Here is a 23,341-nt window from a genome sequence, read left to right on the forward strand (position 1 = left end):
CCTTATGGCATTTCAGTCTGCCATACTGGGCTTGTGGCTTGAGATTTTTCACTGTCTTCGACAGGAGGATGGTTTATGCATCAATAGCCATGGGCTCTTGAAAGCAATATTTGGGACTCATCTAGTTTTAGGAGAAGACAGCGAGTAGGAAGCCAGGTGCCTTCCATTAAGTAACTTAAAGTTTGGGTAGGGGGTCAGGAGAGGAGAGAGAAAAAATCGTATCTCTGAAAAAATATGGAAACATCAGTTCCTCGGCAAAAGGCATATCTATGTAACACAGTTCTCTATAGCGACGGGGAACAAACAATTCCAAGATGGAAGCCGGGGGTCTCAGCGGCAATAGGCAGAGATAAAGCAAATGGGAACACTGAACAAACAACAAAACAAAACTACGGTTCACTTAAAAGGAGAGATTGGGGTGCCTGGGTGGCTTAGTCAGTGAAATGCCTGACTCTTGATTTTGGCTCAGGTCATGATCTCAGGGCCATGAGATCGAGCCCCTCATCAGCTCTGTGCTGGCTGTGGAGCCGGCTTGGGATTCTCTCTCCTCCTCTCCCTCCGCACCCTATGTCTTAAAGAAAGAGATTAAGCTGCCCAGTTGTTTCAACTTATTTAAACATAAGATTTCAAAGTCTTTCTTCTTTTATGTGCCCAGTGCCCTAAGGACTGTGCCCACTCCCTTCTCCTCCTTCCTCCATCATGGCCACCTCATTTGTGAAGCCACTTCCTTCTAACCCCCTTTATGGCAAGCCTTTCATGCGTCCCAGAGGTTCTCTCAGTCCTTCATTCACTCCACATTTACTGAGGCTCATTTTTGTTTAAGTTATGTGTTGAGAAAATTCACAGGTCACTAAGGCAAGGCCCTGGTCCCTCTGAAGATAAAAGCTAAATCAAGTGAATAAAGACGAGGAGTTGCGCCCTGACTTCCTTATAACAGACCACCTGTACCCCTGATAACAACGTAATGTGGACAGGAAGCACGTCATAATACAATGTTCAGTCATGACGTATGGACTGAGAAGCCTGGGTCTTACATAGACAAAAGACAAAAAACAAAAATAGAAAATACTCCTCAACTGACTTGGGAATGAAAAGCAAATATGTATGAAAACAAATTCAGCATATATACAAAGTGACATATTGATACAGGCTGGAAACTGCTAAGCAAGGTGAGCACAGGACGCTGAGAGGGGTGGGGGGTGTGATTCTCTTTCTGGAGCCCTTCCAAAGTGCACGGCTATCCAACACGGTGGGAAGGAAGAGACAGACTTCCTCATGCCTTCACATCCTTGCGCAGGTTGTTTCTTCTGGGTTGTACTTGTCTTCTCCCTCGTCTACCTCACAAATGTAGACTCTGCCTTCTAGACTCACATGGAGGCATTATCTCCTGTGTCAGGCCATCCCCAAGCCCCTGATACGCTGTAGGCAGTCCCCGTCCCTGCTGTGCTGCCCCTAGGACCTTGCATGTGCCCCTCACCACATCACCATCTTCTCCATGGAACTTGTGGACCACGGCTATTGAAGAAATGCAATTCACCACCCAATTCCTAGCCCTGAATTACTTTTGGTGCCTCAGGTTTATTAAATGAAATAAAAGGAATGGCAGGGGTGGATGAACGGGGTGGGAGGAGTAGCATTTTGGACACAGGAATGACATACAAAATGGAATAGTTGAAGGAAAACCTATGTCATGCTCTGTGGAGTATATTTCTGCTTGGCTAGAGTAAAGAATTTGTGTCAGAAAAGACAGGAAAGAGAGAGAGAGAGGGAGGGAGAGAGAGAGATGAAGCCATTGAGGGTGAAGTGAGTCTATAGAGGGTTTTGGATGCCTGCTGAAGATAGGAGAAATGACATCTTGCCATAACCCTGAAGGCTCTTTCCCATATTCTCTGCTGCTCTTACTTGATCCCAAACCAACCTTGTGTGGGGCATCTAATAATTGAAAGCCTTGCCCTGTAGAGGCTGTGTGATCTTTCAAAGTGTCCTTTACCGTTCAGAAAGGCCACTTTTTGTGCTTCAGACAAGTGAATACCCTTCCTAGGGCTTATGACATGAGCGAGAGTCCCTGCTGCACATTCCTTCTATGTTTTCAGGTCCGATAGATGCCCACAATGAAGCCACCGAAGTCCTCTGATCTTGCAGGATAACAGATCACGGCTGGTGGTACTCGGCCATCTGGGTCCTGGTGTCACTCACCATCCCTCCAACATCACTGGTCTGCTCCTCCCGTCACCCTGTGGGTCTCTCTAAATTAGATCCCAGGTCTGTAGGGCAGAGCAGAGGCCACCTCTATGCCTGGCATGTAAGCTTCGCAAGGAAAGAGCTGGTCAATTTCAGAAACTCATGAGGCAAATGTGCATCTTAGCAGTGTGGGAAGCCCGGTGGCTATTCTAAATAGGGATGGATTTTGTTTTGTTTTGCTTTGTCTTTTGGCCTCTTCTCCTAACTCCATTTAGCTGTGGCTCAAGAGAGGCACTGATCCATCCAAATGAAAAGTTTCCACCCCCAGAACTGAAGAACCATTGTGCCACATTCTACCCAGCCCTGTGTGCAGTCACCTGCTCTTCCCTTACTACTCTGTGTTATTCCGACGTCTCCTCTTCTCCTTTCCATCTCACGTCTCACTTCAACTGTGTATATTTAGAAAGTGCCTTAGAAGCAGATGTGTATACCTCTTCAAAAGCAAATACACACTTTGAACATCGAACATAGTAGAAGGTTTCTAATTCTCAGACTGGCCAAATGCCCTCCAGAAGATAAAGTCTTGTTGGTTATTAACGGATAGTTCAAGTTCCAGGTAGCTCTGCAAGGATGTGTTCACTATGCAATCACAGGTTCTAAGGTAGCAAGGAGTGTAAACGCCTAAACAAAACAAAACAAAATAAAACAAAACAAAAAAAAGCCCTCTGCCCCTCAAAAATAAAGAAAAGGATTAAAGAGGATCTGGATGGCTTAGTTGGTTAATCATCTGCCTTCTCCTTGGTTGTGATCCCGGGGTCCTGGGACTGAGCCCTGCGCTGGGCTCCCTGCACAGCGGGAACCGGCTTCTCCCTATGCCTCTGCCCTCCCTGTACCTCGTGCTCTTTCTTTCTGAAATAAATAAATCATTTTTTAAAGGATTACAAATATGAATTGGGTACCTAGCAACAGGGAAATTAATAGAAAAACACATCTAAGTGGACAGAAAAAGGCATAGTCTTCAAACTAAGATTACAATCTTATTGCAATTAGAAACATCCCCCTCAATAATGACATCAAATGGTGACAGAGGTTGTTCTCGACCTCAGTCCTCCTCACCAGAAGACCAACCATCAGTGGATAGGACACGACTCCGAAAAACCCCAAAGACAGGCGTGAGGTTGAAGAACCACTTTGGACTACAGAGACCAAGAAGGACCACATCAAAAGGGTAAAAGGAACAGCCACACGCTGACTGCTACCTGTCCAAAAGGGTACCAGACCACTGCCCCAAGATGGCTCTTGGGGCCTATGGTTTCTCCACTGGGAGAAAAAATGTCTGAGGTGGATATGTAGGCTGCCTAGCATTGTGGGTCTCTTCCTGGGAGGTTCACTTGGGTCTCATCCCATGGAGACTGCAGGAATCTGTGGAGTTTGGGCACTGGAGATGAGATGGAGATAGAAAAGAGGGGCATGCTTTACAGCCACCAGTGCTTGGATCTGGGCAGTCCAAGTTCCCCCCTGCAGTGGTGTCTGAGATTCCAGCTGGTGGCTTTGCCTATCTGCAGAGACAAGATAGTGACCCCATCAGGCCAGGGAACTCAATATATAGTTCTGCCTGATTTTGGTCCCCAAACAATGAGCTGTACTGGCCTCTGGGTCTGTTCTGCTACTCCACCCAGCCAGGCAAGGAAATTTGTAGCCCTAATTACCACTGTAGCTTCCAGCTCCACCTGATCAGGAAACCTACCCAGAGCACCTGGGAAGCTGTGTAGCCTATCATACAATCCCACTTATAATGGCATTTGATCAGAGAGGTCAGCCAGCAGCTCTTACCATCTGCAGAGCCCAGCTGGTGGCTTCATCTGGCCAGAGAACTTGGTGTACAGTTATGCCTCATTTGGGTCCTTGGTCAGTGAGTTATGCCAACCTTGAAACCTGTTTCGCTGCACCAGCCAGACAAGGAAGTGGGCTCATGACCCCACCTACTGCTGTGTATAGCCCTCTGTCTCACCACCAGGAAGTATAACCAGAGCACTGGGGGCTGCATGGCCCACTGTAGAGCCATGCTTTGTGGTGGCACTCAGAGAACCCAGCCAGAAGCTCTGCCCATCAGCAGAGCGGATGATCCTGTCTGACCAGGGAGCTCAGTGGTTAGCTCTTCCTGATTCTGGGCCAGAACCAACATGGTATAACAACTTTCCCAGCCACGGAAGCATATTCACAGGCCTCCTCAACTGCTGTATACAGCCCCCACTCCAACCCAATTAGAAAGCCGGACCAGCAAATATGGGCAACTGTGGAGCCCAACCTACAGCTGCATTTTGGAAGGTAACCAAGCCAGCAGTCCTATCCAACTATTCCTAGCCAGTGGCACCCCCCATCTAGGATCTAGAACAGTGCCTAACTCAAACAGACACCCCAATAGCAAGCCCCACTTTTCCACGAATGTTACTAGCTGACCTATTCTGAAACCTAAGATAAGCTGACTAGTGAAGAACTGTGTCTGCCAAAGCAAACCTGTAAAGTCTGGAGGATGAGACCACTCACTCAAATGTACAGACACTAATGAAAGACATCAAGGTCCATAATCAGATAAATATGACAGCACAAAAATAAACACTAAAGCTTTAATAACTATCCCTGAAGAAATAAAGATCTATAAGCTGACAAATAATTCAGAATTATCCTCTTAAGGAAGTTTAGTAAACTACAGGAACACACAGTCAACTACAGAAAATTAGGGATACAATAAATAAACAAAATGAGAAGTTCAACAAAGAAGAAACCATTAAAAAAAACAGAAATTATAAAGCTGAAGAATACAATAACTGAGGAATTCAACAAAGAGCTTCAACAACAGACTCAACTAAGTAGAAGAAAAATTAGTAAACTGGAAAATATATTGTATGAAATTATCTAATCATTGAAGCAAAAAGAAAAAAAAAAGGAAAGAAAAAGGATGAAGAAAACCTATAGCACTTACAGGGCTAATAACAATATACACCTTATGAGAATTCCAGAAGAGAATATAAGGAGAAAAAAAACAAAATATGTTCAAATCAAAAATGGTTGAAAACTTCCCAAACCTAGGGAGAGAAATGGATAGCCAAATTCATGAGACCAAAAAATCCTGAATAGGTTGGACATGAAAAGGCTACACTGAGACACATAATAATTAACTTTTCAAGTCAAAGACAAACAGATAATTTTGGAAATAGCAAGAGAAGAGTGACATGTCACATGCCTGGGAGCTCCACACAACCATGGATGAATTTCTCAATAGAAACTTTGCAAATTCGGAGAAAAATAGCATGATATATTAAATATATTGAAAGAAAAACTTAAACCTATTAGAGCTATCCTTCAGAAATGAAGGAGATAAAAACTTTCCTTAACAAACAAAAGTTGGGGAAGTTCATTGCCACCAAACCTGTCTTAAAAGAAATGCTAAAAGATGTTCTTTATGTGGAATTATGCTAATTAACATTGTAAAAATATATAACTATATGTGTAAAATTCACTGATAATGATAAATATAAAGTCAGAGACAGATTCTAATATTGTAGGGGTGGTGCATAGTTCACCCACAACTCTGGTTTTAAAGTAAAAGAAAATGCATTGAAAATAACCATAAGGACAACAATTTGTTATTGAATATACAATATAAAACTAAGGGAACTGTAAGGGGGAGAAGAGAAAGTATAAAGTTTCTCTTTGCTATCCAAGTTAAGTTGTTATCAGCTTACAATAGGATATTATAAATACAAAATATTTCATATAAGCCTCATGGTAACCACAAAGGAAAAACCTATAGCAGTTACACAAAAGATCATAAAGGAGGAAAGCATATTGTTACAAGAAATCAACAAATCACAAACGATGACTGCAAGATAAGAAGCAAGGAACAAAGTATCTACAAAATCAGAAAACAATAAAATGGCAATAGGAAGTCCCTAGATATTAATAATTACTTTAAACATGAATGGATTAAAATCTTTAATTAAAAGACTTAGAATGGGTGAATGGATTTTCTTAAAAAAAAAAATCTAATGATATGTTGCCTACAAAAGTCTTACTTTGATTTTAAAGACACACATAGACTGAGAGTAAAGAGACAGAAAAAGATATTTTAAATATGGCAAACCAGGAAAAAAAAAAAGCAGGAGTAGCTATATTTATATAAGACAAAGTAAACTTTAAGCTAAAAATCGTCAAAAGAGACAAATAAGGGCATTATATAGGGCATTATAAAGGGGTCAATCCATCAAGAATATATAATAACTGTAAATATTAAACTCCCAGCATTAAAACACCCAAATATGTAAAAGACATATTAACAGAACTAAAGGCAGAGAGATAGCGTGCAATATTAGAGAACCTCTATACTCCATTCTCTACAATAGATAGATCATACATACAAAGAATCAATAAAGAAATAGCAGATTTGTACAACACACGGGACAAAATAGGCCTAACACACATAGAATATTCCATCCAACAACAGCGGGATATACATTATTCTTAAGCACATGGGGAACATTTTCTAGGATAGATCAAATGTGAGGCAACAAAACAAGTCTTAGCAAATTTAAGAATATGGAAATCATTCAAGTTTTTTTTTTTCCCCTGACCACATTAGTATGAAACTAAAAATCAGTAACAGGAAGAGAACTAGAAATTCACAACTACATGAAAATTAAACAATATGCTCCCGAACAACCAATGGATCAAAGGAGAACTCAAAAGATAAACTAAAAAGGTATCTTGAGACAAACACAAATGAAAATACAACATATCAATACTTATAGGCCACCACAAAAGCAGTTCCAAGAGGAAATTTTACAGTGATGAACACATACATCAAGGAAAAAGAACAATCTCAAATAAATAATCTAACATTAAATCTCAAGGAACTAAAAAAAAAAAAAAAGAGAGAGAGAGACTGAGCCCAAAGTTAGCAGAAGGAAGGAAATGATTAAGATTAGAACAGAAATAAGTGAAATAGAGAACAGGAAAACAATACAAAAGATTAACACAACTAAGATGGTTCTTTGAAAAAATAAAATTGATAAATATTTACCTGGATTAGCCATGAAAAAAAAAAAAGATAGAGGACCCAAATCAAACAAATTGTAAATGAAAGAGGAGACATTATAAATCATAACACAGAAATACTAAGGATCATAAGAGATCATTATGAACGATTATATTCCATTTACTATGAACGGTTATATGTCAATAGATTGGACAACCTATTAAAAAAAACAGGAAAAAATGTTGAGAAATATGAAACCTATTATAGTTGAATCATGAGTGGAAAATCTGAAAAGACCAGTAATGAATAGAGATTGAATCAATAGTCCAAAATCTCCCAACAAAGAAAAGCCTAGGACCAGAGTTTTTGCTGGTGAATTTTACTGAACACTTAAAGAAGAATTAATGCCAATTTTTCCCAAACTCTTCCAAAAAAATTGGAGCGTACTGAACCACTCCCCAAATCATTTTATGAAGCTAGATTACCAAGATATCAAAGATAAAGGCAGTACCAGAAAAGAAAACAGTAGGCAATGTCCCTGATGAACATTGGTGCAAAAATTCTCAACAAAATACTTGCAAAATAATCCAACAGCACATAAAACAGATCATACTCCATGACCAGCTGGGATTGATCCCTGAAATGCAAGAATGGCTCAGCATATGAGAATCAATAAAAGTGCTACATCACATTAATAAAATAAAAGATAAAATTATATGATCATCTCAGTAGGGACAGAAAAAACACTTGATAAAATTTCATGTTCTTTCATAATAAGAACTCTCAACAAACTGGGTGTAGAAGGAATATACCTCTACATAATAAAGGCAACATATGACAGGCTTAAAGCTAATGTTGTACTTAGTGACCAATTTTTTTTTTTTTCCCTAAGATTAAGCACAAAAGAAGTGTGCCCACCCTCACCACTCTTATTCAATAGAGTACAGGGAGTCTAACCAGAGCACTCAGATAAGAAAGAGAAATGAAAACCATCAGAATCAGAAAGAACAAAGTAAAACAGTCTCTAATTGCAGATGATGTGATTTTACATATAGAAAATCCTAAAAACTCCACCAAAAAGCAATTAGACTTAATCAATGAATTCAGTAAAGTTGCAGGATACAAAACCAACATAAAAAAGAGTCAGTAGCATTTCTATACACTAACAATGAATTATCTGAAAAATAAATAAATAAAATAATCCCATTAACAATAGCATAAAACCAATAAAATACTTGGGAATGGATCTAACCAAGGAGGCGAAAATTTCTACACATGAAACTACTAAACACTAATGAAAGAAATTGAAGGAAACACAAATAAATGGAAAAATATCTTGTGTTCTTGGGCTGGTGAAGCTAATTTTGTTAAAATGTCCTTATTAACCTAAACCATGTAGAGATTCAATAAAATCTCTATCAAGATTTCAGTGACTTTTTTTTACAGAAATAGAAAAAAAAATCCTAAGTTAGTTTAGAACCACAAAGGACTCTAGGTAGCTAAAATAATCTTAAGAAAAAAGAACAAAGCTGAAGGCATCACAATTCCAGATTTCAAATATATTACAAAATCATAGTAGTCAATATAAAATGATATTGGCATAAAAACATACAGACTAATGGAACAAAACTGAGAGACCACCCCCCTAAAAAACCCCATGTATATATGGTCAACTAAAGATAGTCAAAGGAGTGAAGAACACTCACTGGAGAAAATACAGTCTTGAATAAATGGTGCTGAGAAAATTGAATATTAACATGCAAAAGAATGAAACAAAAATACTATTTGATACCACGTACAAAATTAACCTGAAATGGGTTAAAGTTTAAACGTAAGAGCCAGAACCAATAAAATCCTAGGAGCAAAGACTGTGAATAACCTCCTTGAAACTGATCCGGGCCATGATTTGTTGGATATGAAACCTGAAGCACAAGCAACAGAATCAAAAAGGAACAAGTGAGACTACATCAACCTAAAATGATTCTTCACAGCAAAACAAATGATCAACAAAAAGAAAAGACAACTTATGGAATGGAAGCAAACCTTTGCAAACCAAGCTTCTGATAAGGGGTTAATATCTAGAATACAGAGATAGCAAACTCATACAACCCAATGGCCAAGAATCAAATAACCTCATTTAAAAATGGATAAAGGACCCGAATAGACATTTTTCCAAAGAAGATATTCAAATAGCCAACAAGTATTTGGAAAGCCTCTTGATATCATTAATCACCAGTGACATGCAAATCAAAACCACAGGATATCATCTGACGCCTGTTAGAATGAGTATTATCTAAAGATAAGAAATAACAAGTGCTGATGAGGAGGTACTGTTGGAAGGAGTGTAAATTGTGACAGGCTTTATGGAAATAGCATGGACATTCCTTAAAATGTTGAACATAAAACAATATGATTCAAAAACTTCTGGGCATATATGCAAAGGAAACAAAATCATTATCTCAAGGAGGTATCTGCACACTCATGTTCATTTCATTACTAACTAATTCAGCTCATGTTCATTTCAGTATTAATTAATCGATTAAGTGTTCATTAATAGGTGAATGAAATAAAAAATGTGATAAACACACACACAAATATGCACACAATCCACTTGTACATGAATGGACAAGGTGTGACATATGGAATATTACTCAGTCATACACAAAAAATCCAGGCATCTGTGACAACACGGATGGACGTTGAGGGCATTATGCTACAACAGAAAAAGACAAATACTGTATTATCTTATTTATGTGAGGTATCTAATAAAACAGAACTCATAGAAACAGAGAAGAGATTGGTGGTTGCCCCAGGTTGAGAATGGCAATGTGGGGGAAACTGGTGAAGGTGGTCAAACCTTCCAGTTACAAATAAATCCTGGATATATAATGTACAGCATGGTGACTAGAGTTGACAACACTATACTGTGTATTAGAAAGCTGCTAAGTAAGTAGAACTTAAATGTTCTCATCACAAGAAAAAAAAATTCCAAGGATATGAAGTGTTGGCTGTTAACTCATTGTGGTGATTATTTCATAATAATTACATATATCAAATATTCTATTATACATTTTAAACCTATACAATGTTACAGCAATTATATCTTAATAAGTCTAGAAGAAAAAATAATAAGGGCACTGAGATTGCTATATACCAAAAACAAAATTTTGTCCCGCTAAAAACTCTATCCCATAAAAATGTATGTAATTAAGTGCTAAACCATCAATAATATACAATGAATACATACTATGAGCAGCGATAACCTCAGTGGGAGGTAAAAGGCAACATTCCGCAGAGTTCTTGCCCTCACAGAGATTAATCATAAATTAAGTGAAATGAAACATGGAATTCCCAGTTCTCACAGCTGCACTGCATGATCTCCACCATATCTGCTACAAGAGACTAAGAGTCCAGAATTCCATAGAGAACCATGGCCTGCTGAACTATGTGGGATGGGTCATCAATACTCTAGGAGTTTCAGTGCAGGGAAAGTTCCAGGAGAACTGCTCTGACCCTGGAAGGCCCCTGAAAGATGGCAGCACTTGGGTTAAGTCTCAGAGATTCAGATTCGTGGCTTGTGGATAGGTGAGGAAAAGGGAGTGTATTGTGTCGTATCCCGCTAAGTCAGTCTCATGAATAGATTTATGCTGTGAACATAAAGATTTAGGGAAGAAAAGAATCAATCAGAAGTACAGTAGGATTTTTAAGTCTTCTCATCTCATATAAAATAATACCATAAAACAAAACACTAGCAAGCCAAAAAAAAAAAAAAAAAAAACCACCTCAAAACAAAGAGCACTCTAAGAAGTGACAGCAAATGTTTACACTTTGGTTCTAAGCTGTCAGATTCCCAACTGTTTGTGTGAATAATCTACACTATAACATTCTTTTCTCTCTATCTTGGCCTAAGGATATGGGTATAGGACCCTTTGAAATATCAGATGAGAAGGAAAAGAAAAAACAAAAAACTGTGTTCAGCAAAAAAAAAGAGAGAGAGAGAGAGAATATTACGTTTTATGAGAATAATGATAACAGAGGTGTCTAAAATAAAACCAAAGCAGAACCCACAGGAGAGGGGAAAATCATGGATGCCACAAATCAAGAGTCTTTCAGAACTGTGTAAATACGGTAGTCTTCTTGTTGAGATTTCACCGCAGAAGCCCTCTGATCTGACTTGATCACAAGTGGCTTGGTTAATCAAAATGTCAGAATACAGAATCAGAAAAAATGTTCCTTATCCTCATTTGTGTTCCCTGCAGAGGGAGCTTAGAAGAGAGGTGGACGGGAGGGACCTGAGCCGGATCACTGGTTTTGATTCCCACTCGTTCAATTACCAGCTGGGGGACTTCGTGCCTGAGTGTCCCCATTTTAAAAATGGATGCAAGGATACTGCCTGCCTCATTGGATTGTAATGGAGATGACATTGGCGAGCTCCTTAAAGGCTGTAGAAAAGTGTCTGATATGTGGGAAACACTATGCATTTTTAAATAACACTGTTGGTAGGGCCAAGGCTTCTTCTTTGCCTAGGGATCCTATTATTAGAGTCTGTTTTGTTTGGCTTTTTTGGGTGGGGGAGAGGCATCAAACACATGCTTTATGCATTGTTTATGCATATGTCTTTGTTTTGGATTTTCTTAAGAGTGTAACAAGAACTTCAAATCACTTGGGAAACAATTTGCATGCAGAATGCCTCTATGTTTAATATTATTCTCCAGCTCCCACAATTTTTTTAGTTAGGTACCTATATTTCATTTGCTCATAAACATTTATTTAGTGACTCGCCTTTATAGATGGTTTTGAAGCACTGAACTTTGTTTTATATAAATAATTCTTTGGGTATCGCATTTCATCGGTTTATATAGTAGTTAAAAATGATATAATCGCCATAAATACTACTTGCAGAAACATAATGAGTTACAAAGATGACTCCATTTTTGGTGAGCATTCAACCCACCTGGTAAGAGAAGAAAGTATACTTAGCGGAGAACTCTATTAGTTGCCTATATTTGAGGAACTGAGTCTTGTTTGACATGATTTATAAGAAGAAATGGTGAGCATTGGCTAATCTGGCCAGTAGATTCAAATAAGGTTAATTAGGGAATCGGGTTCCATTAAGAGCATTCCTTTGGGATTTTATTTGCTATACTAACCTCTCAATTCTTTGGAATTTAGCTCAAATCACTGATTTTAATACAAAGGGCCTTGTTACTTTGATTTGTTACCACCCCCAGTCCCAGAGATACCACTCTAGAAACTGGAATTGCCACAAAAGATTAGTGCCATTCTTGATTTTCATTTTCAGGTTAGACCTTGTTTTTTTTTCCCTCAGCATGGATTTGGTTCCCTTTGCAAATTTCCCAGACTTCATCAACTAATCCATAGAACTATGACTTTTTGTTTCTCCTATACAAAAAAAAGGGGGGAAAAAGCAAAAAAAAAAAAACAAGGCGCTAAATAATATCCAAGTGACAACTTCTTACTATCTTTAAGAGACAAAGACTGGTTCTTATAAATTATTTTCTTGTTTACTTTTCACAAGCTATCTCCTAAAATCACAGTGGGTTCAACACTCTTTCTATATTTCTCTTCAAGAGGGCACTCCAGATTGTAGATAACTGTTAGGCTGTATTCAGCAGATGACACCTAAGATAAGATAAGGCATCTAAGATAAGCAGAAAACTACTTAGAAATCTATGGTACTGAATCTCCAGTCTATGGGCAGATGCTGAAAGTTCAATAATATTTGGGAGCAGGTACACTGGTAGATTGGCTGCGCCCGAAAGCCACACCCTCAAATAGTCTGGGCTTGATGACATGACTGAGTCCTCCCAAAGCATGCACACGAGACAGGAAAAGTTCAGAAGAAGAGAGGGCATAAACTTCCCTTACATGTACGCAAAATAACTACCAACTTGCAGAATAAATTTGTATCATTTATTCATTATTCCATTCAACAGATAATTATAAAGCTTCCATAGGTGCGAAGCAAGCATCGATTGCTTTTGCTGTAGCCAGTACTCCACAGTATGTATTTGTGCCGCCAGAAAATTAAAAAAATCACAAGCCACATAATTAACAGACCCTCTAAAAAGCCAGCAACTCCATCTTTCTGTGACTGTGAGCTGTAGATGGTAGAGGACAAGCAGCCCACTTTCTACCATTCTTTACAGAACTGTGAGCTGTAGATGGTAGAGGACAAGCAGCCCACTTTCTACCATTCTTTACAGAACTATTAACAGCCCATCTTTCAGAAATGTTATTTAAATTAGAATGGCTCCTGGAAGAGAAGACTATTTGGGGAGGAATATAAAGTGTGTTGGCTGAAAATACCCAGTGAATAAACACTGAGTTCTATTGTTAGCGTACACACCATTTCCTGCCATTTGGATATGGATTTCAGAAATTTGTGACAGCCAATGAAAAAGTTTAAACATCTATGGCACATGTGTTTATTATGGAAATAAGCCATCATGGTTCATAAACCGGGACTACGGATCCTTAAACATTGTTCCAGAAAAGCCTGAAGTTAAACCAAGCAAAATGGAAAAAATTCATGAACATGCAACAGCTGTTGAAAGTAATTATAATATTGGATCTTGATATAAGAGAGCAAAAGAAATACAACTTTTTAACAGAGGCAAGACTCTCTCTGACAAACATTTCTTGTGGTTGGAACCAGGAAAGAGAATAGAGATAGACAATTTTTTTCTGCATAATTTTTGAGTCCTAAATTATGAATTATGCTTTAACAGATAAAGCAGAGGGGAGGTTAATTTAGAAGATGAGAACTACTATACAATTGAGAGATTTGCTTTATTTAAATTTGGGGGAAAAATTATACTTTTGATGTTGGGCTTTATCGAGCATCTTTCTTTCAATGAAATGAATGGCAATTTCTTGTTATTTCCCTGAGGAGTCAAGGAAAGATGTTCATGCCAAAGTGCAGATGGTAAATGAGCAGCCCTGGCCCAGCCATCAGGAACAGTGTTGTCCTGTAGAACCTCCAATGGCAATGGAAAAGTTCTGCATATGCATCAGCCAGTATGGCGGCTGCCGTCTCTATGAGGCTTTTCAACACTTCCAATGTGGCTAGTTTGACATAGAAACTTAATTTTCATTTAGTTTTCTATTTCCTCAGCACCATGCGTTTAGTGGCAGTGCTGGGCAGTAGAGGTTAGAGGATACCTCTGTCTCTTCTCTTTTGCTCAGGCAACCAGGCCCGGCAGCTGGGGTTTAGTTTTCATACGTTGTCACTGTGAAACCTTACTTACCGTTTGGTATATTAGCCTAAGAAGGGCTCTAAGCAAGGCTCTTGGGAGCTTATTTGAGCAAATATACACATTAACAGGATTAAAAAACCCCAGGACACAGCAAAGATCAGCCTCCCAGCTCCCTTTGCCAATTCATGTGTCTTCCTGAAGTCAGGTATATTCTCTGGTGTTTTGTCAGGGACATCATCCAAAATGATTCCAATAGCTTGACTTTCCACAACTTTGCATGTTATAAAGGAAAGTCAAGAAAAAGTTCAGTGAGAGCTTTTAGACAAGGAGAACCTGAAAAACACTGAGGCAGAATATAGGAAGAATTGTGTGTGAGGAGGAATTCTGCATGAAGACAGATATGAAAGGGAAAAAAAACCCAGCAGAATTTTTGATTAGAGAGAATGAAATAAAGAAATGTACTTGAATAAAGAACATAAAATACACTGAATAAAGAAAGAAATCACATAAAACCCGTCCTTGCTTATCATAGAATGCAAGATCACTAATACAAGACCCCAAAGCAATCAATTATTTCCTGACTCCATTCCACAGTTTCACTTAGTTTACTAGAGGACACCTCTGATGGTACCTTTTACCTGTTTATTATTTGTTGATATCTTTCTTTATCTAAACACAGCTTTCAAAAGTAAGATACATTTAAGAGAAGCTCAATTTTAATGACATCCCTTGAGAAGGGAAAGAATCTGGGTTCCAGTGTATGATGCCTTGCCTATGGAGATACTGGAAACTTTTGAACTAAAGTAACTTTTTGTCAATATCTTTTCAGAAGCAAGGATTGTTTTCCACATAAGCACATACCTGGAGGAGCAGATCAGAAGTTGGTCTGATTCGCTGTTGGAACAGGATGCTTAACGTTCGATTCTGTTGTTCCAAATCAAACACTCTTGTTTTCAACTTTACACATTCCTCCCTTAGATCCTACAACAAACACAGTGAAAGAAAAAAAAATCTGTAACTGAAAGACACTTTTGCATATTATAACCATATTTCATCTGATATTTCAGACACATTAGTATAAAAATAGTATTTTTATCCTTCAAAGCCCCCAGGAATAAATCACATACAGTGTTTTCTTCCATAGCCCATTGTCTGACAGAATTATTATGTGCAGAGAAGACCAATTTAAAAAAAAAAAAAAAGGTACCTTAAAATCAGGAGTGCATTAATCTAGCATGCTATTTTTGAAGATGGTAAATGTTAGCGATATAAAGTCAATTTGAGTTTCCACCTATATTTTTTGCCTTTTCACTGTCTTCATAAAAGCAATCATAAAGCACAAACCACAAGGACAATAATGTTTTTGCAGTGAATAGAGATTTGATGAACTAAAGAAACTATCACTTTTGATAGAGCCTTTTGCTGTCATTTGTGGAAACAAGTTGAAATTTTCAACGCTGGGGCTAATAGAGCCAGTGATGCATTTAGAGAGGGAGAAGCAACTCTGAAATGAAAGCTTTAAAAGGCCACTTGAAACCTGCCTGGGCTCTGAACTGCTGGATTTCCATGTATTTGGGGTGGTTCATCTTGGTGCTGGGCAAGAAGCTGAGGAGCCATATCTGGGCATCCTTTTGGAACAGCTCTTTTGAACTGTTCAAAGACCACAGAGACCTCTTCCCTCCTCCTGTGGTATAGGGAAGCTATACCACAGGAGATTTAGGATTCTTTGGGATCCACCAAGGAACTGCCTCCCAAACGAACTTGTGATCAAGATACTTGTAGTCCTTAAATGTCCGTACTACAAGTACTCTCTTTGGTGGAGGTTCAAGAAAGACCAAGAAGAATAATGCCCCCATTCAAAGCTCTTCAAAAGATGATCTTTTTCTACATGTCAAACCTGATTTTTCCCTGCTTCCAGAATTTTTAAAAATGCTTCTGCTCTGGGCGCCTGGGTGGCTCGGTGGGTTAAGGCCTCTGCCTTCAGCTCAGGTCATGATCCCAGGGTCATGGGATTGAGCCCTGCATCGGGCTCTCTGCTTCGTGGGAGACTGCTTCCTCCTCTCTCTCTGCCTGCTTCTCTGCCTACTTATAATCTCTGTCTGTCAAATAAATAAATAAAATCTTAAAAAAAAAATGCTTCTGCTCTTGTCATATAAAGAACAATGGTCTGCTTGTTGTCCTTGAAGGCTCGGCCATTCCTGCCATCCTGTCCCTTCTCCAGCCATCACATTCCCTTCTGACCACTCCCCCCCCCCCACACACACACTGCCTGCCGCCATTCTATCCAGTCCAGTTTTGGCATTCTGGCTGACATTCATTTTAAAATCTGTCTCCTCCCTGACTTCTTCTTCTTCTTTTTTTTTTTTGGTAAGATTTTATTTATTTGACAGATTACAAGTAGGCTGAAAGGCAGGCAGAGAGAGATAGAAAGGGGGAAGCAGGCTCCCCACTGAGCAGAGAGCCGGAGGCAGGGCTCGATCCCAGGACCCTGAGATCATGACTTGAGCTGAAGGCAGAGGCTTTAACCCACTGAGCCACCCAGGCACCCCTCCTCCCTGACATTTTTATCTGGAATCCTACAAAGACCATTCCTTTTTCTGAACTCCTGTAGGCCTTCAATGCCTCTTATAGGCCTTCAATGCCTCTTATAGGCCATTTAGCGTGCACTCCTTTGTACCGATTTGATCTTTCATACTCTAAACTTACCTTGTCAAATAGATGGCAAAGGCAAGCATAAGAAGATACCCTAACAATCAACAGCACAAGCAGACTGTTCTAAGGCTCTTTTATTCCATCACTGGGCAATACACCACATACGGTAGGAACTTAAGAAACTGATTATTTTGTTAAGTAGGATGATGATGATGATGATGACGATGACAAATTCTATTCTCTAGTGATGTGTGACTGAGGCTCTAAGTTTCTTAGCACTTCCAGTGTGTGGATCTATATATTTTGATGTGGGGCAGCTTCAGGGCGTACTTAAGACTCTATAAGCAACACAGAGAGTGAGGCAATAGCTCTGATCCCTAGCCCTAAACAAGAGGCACAAAGGTGAGTGGCTTGTCCGTAACCTTGTATGAAGCTAGACAGATCCAGCTTTGGAGGCTTAACCAGAGCCTCATTATATCCAGCTTATACTCATTTATTCTACTTATGGAGGGCAAGGGAATAGGCCGTGGTGAGGGTCACTGTACGGCTTATACTCTCCTCACCTTTGTAGTTAAATGGGTAGAGTTTAGGCATAGTATATTTCCAACTGATTGCTACCTGCAAATGCAGAGCATAGAAGAGAAATGTCATGTTCAGAACAAGGGCCCTGACTCCAAGCTCTGGGAGGGCAGAAGCCATCAAAGGCAGGGGCAGGAGTGTGCATGTGAACCGGAGCACATATACCATTTGTCAGGGGCCACTCTGGGGGCTTAGGCACTGTTTACATTAAAAGGCTAAAGCTCTTTCCTTTATTTAGAATTCAACCCCTGTCTGTGTCTCATTTATTCTACATTCTGTTTCTAGCACACATATAATTTCTCCCTGCCCCCAAATACTGTTTTCAGTACTGCTAATTAAGTAATTAATAAAACTTGACTGTGAAGTAAATAAATATTAATAGGACCGTTGGGTGGCAAGACGTAATCCTTCTCATTTGCAGGTGAAGAAACGGGAGCAGTAGTAGACAAGGGCGGGTTTACAGGGAGCAAGGAGACCTGGAAGGAACAGCACTGATGACTTTTTGCAGCTCAGCTGAGATAACGTGAAAGAGTTCTTGAGATGGGTTTAAAAAAAATAAATAAAAAAAAAGAAGAAAGAAAGAATGAAAGAAAAAAAATCAATATACTCTATAGAGATTTTTGTACAGGTACCCAAATTTCAACGGCCATTACTATTACTTAAGATGGTGAAAGTTCACTTAGCAGGAACACAATTGATTGGCCTTGAGAAATGTTCATCGCTGTGGGCTCATCGAAATCACCACGTGGGAGAGGAGGGATGTGACTTTGGTCTTACAATCACTGACCAACAGAACTGAGCTGCTTTGAGAAGCTGTAGACCTAAAAGAATCATTGTCTCTGTTGTTCTAACATTCTTGTCCTCTTTATTCAGGCTGTGGATGGTCAGTGATGCCGGACAGTTATCATCCCAAGAAATTGTATTCAAAATCACGTATGCGTGCCCATGTGCACAACACGTAAGTGGGTGGAAAGAGAGAGAGAGAGAGAGAGAGAGAGAGAGAGAAACGGCACTCTCTCTGACCGCTATAATGAGTCTTCAACAGAGGGTGACAGCCAGCTCTCTATGTCCTCTATGCTTACACCAGGAACCTGCTGACATAAAGTAGCATATGACACATGGAGGTTGTCCACTAGCATCATTATTGCGACCCTGACAATGACAGAGGTGAGACTTAGACTCTCCTTCCCAAATAAAATGTTAGAAACCAAAGAGTACTCTACTCAGATGCAATCATTGGCTCCCTGAGGAGGCTGGGTCCTCTGTTCTCTCTCACATCCTACTATGTCCAGGCCCCAAGAAGAAGACCCCTTCCTGAAATAAGAGAGAGACCTGACTTTATCAGGGGAGAAATAAAGCCAACAGTTTGACCATATTTAACATCGTATGAGAAAGTACAGTGGGTTCAAGAAAGTAGCCAGACCTGTTCCTTGTAATCCACTCGTCACTATCAGAAACAGAGTATCGATTAAAGCTGAAGGTGAGGGCAAAATATGCTCAGCAACGTGATATACTGGTCTACAGGACCTTGGGCACCTGCATGATCTCAAACCACAGCTTCTCTGAGTATCTAGACACTGTAATCCTGGGAAGATTCATCTGCACTTGGGCCAAAATTGATTCTGGATCTACTACTGGGTAGTACCTATAAGTACAACTGCTTCAGTGTATTTAGAACTAAACCTCTCCCTGCTGAAGTTATTTTAATAAAGTGTGGATTGCTTTGAAGCAGGACATACTGTGACATCAGCAGAGTTTTAATGAAAATTATTTAAATCTGATTCTATCATGTAAAAATGATATTATAGTGATAAAGCTCTTTCAGATGCAATGTGTATCGGAATACGCCAGATTGGGAGTTGGGGATCTGGACTCTGGTCCTCATTACCCACATGACCTTGAGGACGTAACTTATCCCCGTTTTGCATCAGTTCCTTATCTATAAACTGAGCTACTGTACAAAACAGAATTTCAAGAGAATGGCACCATGAGATGGATTTTCAAGGGCCACTTCATTCCTTCCCTGAAGCTTGATGGCCACAAGACCCACCACTTTTTTTTTTTTTTAAAGATTTTATTTATTTATTTGACAGACAGAGATCACAAGCAGGCAGAGAGGCAGGCAGAGAGAGAGGAGGAAGCAGGCTCCCTGCTGAGCAGAGAGCCCAACGTGGGGCTCGATCCCAGGACCCTGGGATCATGACCTGAGCCGAAAGTAGAGGCTTTAACCCACTGAGCCACCCAGGCGCCCCAAGACCCACCACTTTTTCCTGGTAACATTGCTTCTCAGCAGCTGTCACTGATACAGCCCTTTCTTTGCCTAGGATGCTAAGATTCATGTAAAAAGAAAAGCCATCTCTCAGACTCACCGAAGGCCTCAATGTGAAATGTCTACAAGGCAAGGCAGGTAAGTAACATATATGTGTGCCTGAATCAGTCCAGCCCTAATGAACGGGAAGTGGTTAGCCCTGTGGCAAGCTGACTACTGCAAGCCTTCATCCCAAATGCATTCCAATTAAAACAGTTTTAAGCTGGGTGATGGCTGAACAAGTTTATGAAATCATAGTAAGTTAAGCCTATTACCATAGCTAGCTGACCATCTCAGGATTACATGCTCGCTAAAGCCCCCAGCAACAGTGAAATACCGGGGTCCAAGATCAGATGGATTCTGAGAAAGCTTGACTCTAGTCAGTTTAGATTCCACACATGTCAGATCCTGAATATTCTTGCTAGCCAGGACTGTCAATGGCTCCAGAAGTTTTAAGAAATCCACTGGCTCCCTTGCCCTTTTGTTCTATTTCCTGTGGTTGTATCTAATAATTGGATTTCAATCCATCTGTTGACTTCCAAAGCCTCATCTCTGCTGCCAAACTACAGTGGGGGAAAACAGTAAGTGATCCTAGGGGATCATGGAGGCTGAATGTTGCAAGATTTGGAGGGCAGCAACCCTAGATTGAACATATAGGCTTTGCCACTTCTTGCCATCAGAGCTATGGGAACCCTATTTCCTTAGTCCTATCTTACAGGGTTGCAATGAAAACAAAATGACTTCATGCATTTAAAGTGCTGGACATGGAGTCTGACTCCTTGTAAGGTACACAGCAAGTATAAACAGACCCTCTTCCGGGAACTGGATCCTACACACCATTGCCAACTGAGGGGACAAAGGTGGCTGGAATGCCCCTCCACAAGGGAAATGTGTAGAAGTCTGGAGTTCTTTCAGACACAAGCTAAAAAAATGTACTCTGCTCCTGTCTGGTTGCTGCATGGCTAGATTTTATTAGACAGAGCCTTATTCCATGTTGGGAAAAAAAGCGAAAAACCAAACCAAAACAAAAACACCATATAAATATTGGGTTATCCTAAAGAACATGCAAACAAAGCCTAAGTTGATATGCTGGAAAATGACTAGAGGAAAAAGGGTTTTCTTCCAAGTTTGATGATAGTGGCAAAAGAAAAAAAAAAGGCAGTAAAGAACCAGGACAGTTACATTTTCAGTGAGTGTAATTGACTTAATGAAGATAAAATATATTTCAGACAAAAATATGAGTTTGGCCTGAATTATTGATTTCACTTGCACTTGTAGCCTCGCACCTATGATTTGGAGTCATAAATGGAAGTGAGCTGGGTTTAATATTGTCACTTTAGCTTTATTGATCTAAAGGAGGGACAATCTGCTGTCTTAAGGGAATCCACAGGTTTCTGAGATAAATTGAATTACTTGACTAGGACAGTATATGTACATTTAACAGAAAGTGATAAGTTCATGGAAATAAATTTTTTTTTTATCAGTATTGGGAAAAAGAAGTACACTCTGTTATTTCAAGATGCTTATCTGGGCCAGTTCATGATATGCCAGAAAAATGCTTTTTTGGTTGCTCTTGGCAGATTTGCTTTGTGTCATAACAAATGATATATTCTAAAACTGCATGGTTATGACTGTAATTTCACCTCAAAAAAATTTTTTTTGGTGACTTGGATAAATCACTCAAAATTTTTTCTCTTACTCTGTGCCAGCTACATCCCTCTTCAGATTTGTTTTGTCATCTGCATTTGGAGTACATTTTGTTTCCTGTATTATGCTCTTAATTAAAAAGAAATTTGAGTCTTCTTGTAGTGATTTTATGGTCCTTGTAAAAACTGGGAGTTACATGTTTCTGTAGAACATGATTCTTTTGGAATCTTTGAAAATCCTGACATCTCTTCCTGCCTCAGAGTGTCCCTGAGGTATGCTATCTCACACAGTAGCATGTCTTTCTGGGTCTTACTGCTTAACTGTACCAAGGTAGATTTATCTGTTTACTAGTTATTACTTGGATTTGTGTAGCTATTTTTTGTGGCTGACCTGAAGGGTCCCATTTTCCTTTATATTGTACCAGACAGCTTCCTTGTCTCTTTCCTGAGGCACCATTAAAAAAGATAGGCATGAGAAGTTTTCTCCAGTTACACATAGAGCTGCATCAGTGCTTCCTTCATTCCTTAAGTTTATAATTAAATGAGCGTAGAGTTTCCCATAGGAGGAAAGCAAATGAAAATGTAAAACTTTTCAAAAAGGAAAAAAAAAATTCAAATACACTCTGACAGAAATTGCAAGATGTCCATCAATATCTGTTTTTCCCCTTCTCCTCTAATACTATGAAAATCAATTTTCACTAGGCACCCACCCAGAATTAAGACTTCACTGTCAGTTTCCTTAGGTGTAGCTGTGTGACTAAGATCTGTTCAAGGAGATGCAAATGAGGAAGTAAGAAAGCTTTAGGAATCCTCTCTTAAAGGGCAGCTAGTGTGTGCCCCTTATCTTCTTCATTTACTTCAGGTTTTCCTCCTTCCTGATGGCTAGAATGTGGATGTGATGACGGGGCAAGAACAGCCATTCTGGACCATAAGGTAACCTTTGGAATGGAGGCTGCACCCCGTAGAATAACAAGATAGAAACCAGAGACACCTGGGAACCTATGGACTTTATGGAGCTGAGTCACCATAGCAACCCTATACTGCCTACCTGAAGATTTAGATATGAGAAAGAAATAGTATTTTAGTTTATTTAAGTTACTACCATTTTGGATCTCTGTTACTCATAATGGATCCTAATTTGACCTAAGAGGTATAGTCAAATCTCTCTATTTATGTGATATTGATGTAAACCTGAATCAGTTAAAATCATTTGAAACAGAAAATGTGATTCAACAAAAGTAGTTGAGGAGAAAATCTAGCAAAAATAATATCACAGCGCCTCTATAGTATAAATTAAAAATATTTATTTAAGTACCTTTAACAAGAAGTGGTCAACTCCTAATCAAATTATTCTTTATTAAAAAATCAAATGTCATAAATTACTTTGTTATCATTAGCCATGTACTCCAGAACATGCCACATGATCTAAGATTTTCTTTTATAAAAAAATTACCATCTCACAGAGGGGTAATTCAGAACGAATGAAATCTGAAAGAACTAGAATTTAGCCTCTGAGAAACATTATAGAAAGAAATGGGAAAGTTTCCATAAGACATACCAAAATGGCCAAATTTGGGCAATAACTTGCATCTGCCCACTCTGACCCAATAATGTGATCTTATATTGTCTGAAGGTGGAGAGACATGGCAAAGGAGGAGGCATAAAAAGCTCATGCTAAAAAATGATTTGTTTTTATCCTCAACTTTATTGGGGAATAACT

General features: G+C 39.3%; 1 protein-coding gene across 7 annotated transcripts in view; it reads right to left on the reverse strand.

The window, feature by feature from the left end:
* NCKAP5 (NCK associated protein 5) overlaps positions 1–23,341 on the reverse strand; it is a 971,589-nt gene that overhangs the window by 179,288 nt on the left and 768,960 nt on the right. For all 7 annotated transcript variants that reach the window (XM_045066496.1, XM_045066499.1, XM_045066498.1 and 4 more), the window contains one exon: positions 15,298–15,417. In XM_045066496.1, the coding sequence (XP_044922431.1) occupies positions 15,298–15,417 (120 nt within the window). The remainder of the gene's footprint in view (positions 1–15,297; positions 15,418–23,341) is intronic.

Source organism: Mustela putorius, unplaced genomic scaffold (genome assembly GCF_011764305.1).
Source record: "Mustela putorius furo isolate JIRA1106 unplaced genomic scaffold, ASM1176430v1.1 tig00003867_pilon_pilon_pilon, whole genome shotgun sequence".
In the NCBI taxonomy this organism is placed as follows: Eukaryota; Metazoa; Chordata; class Mammalia; order Carnivora; family Mustelidae; genus Mustela; species Mustela putorius.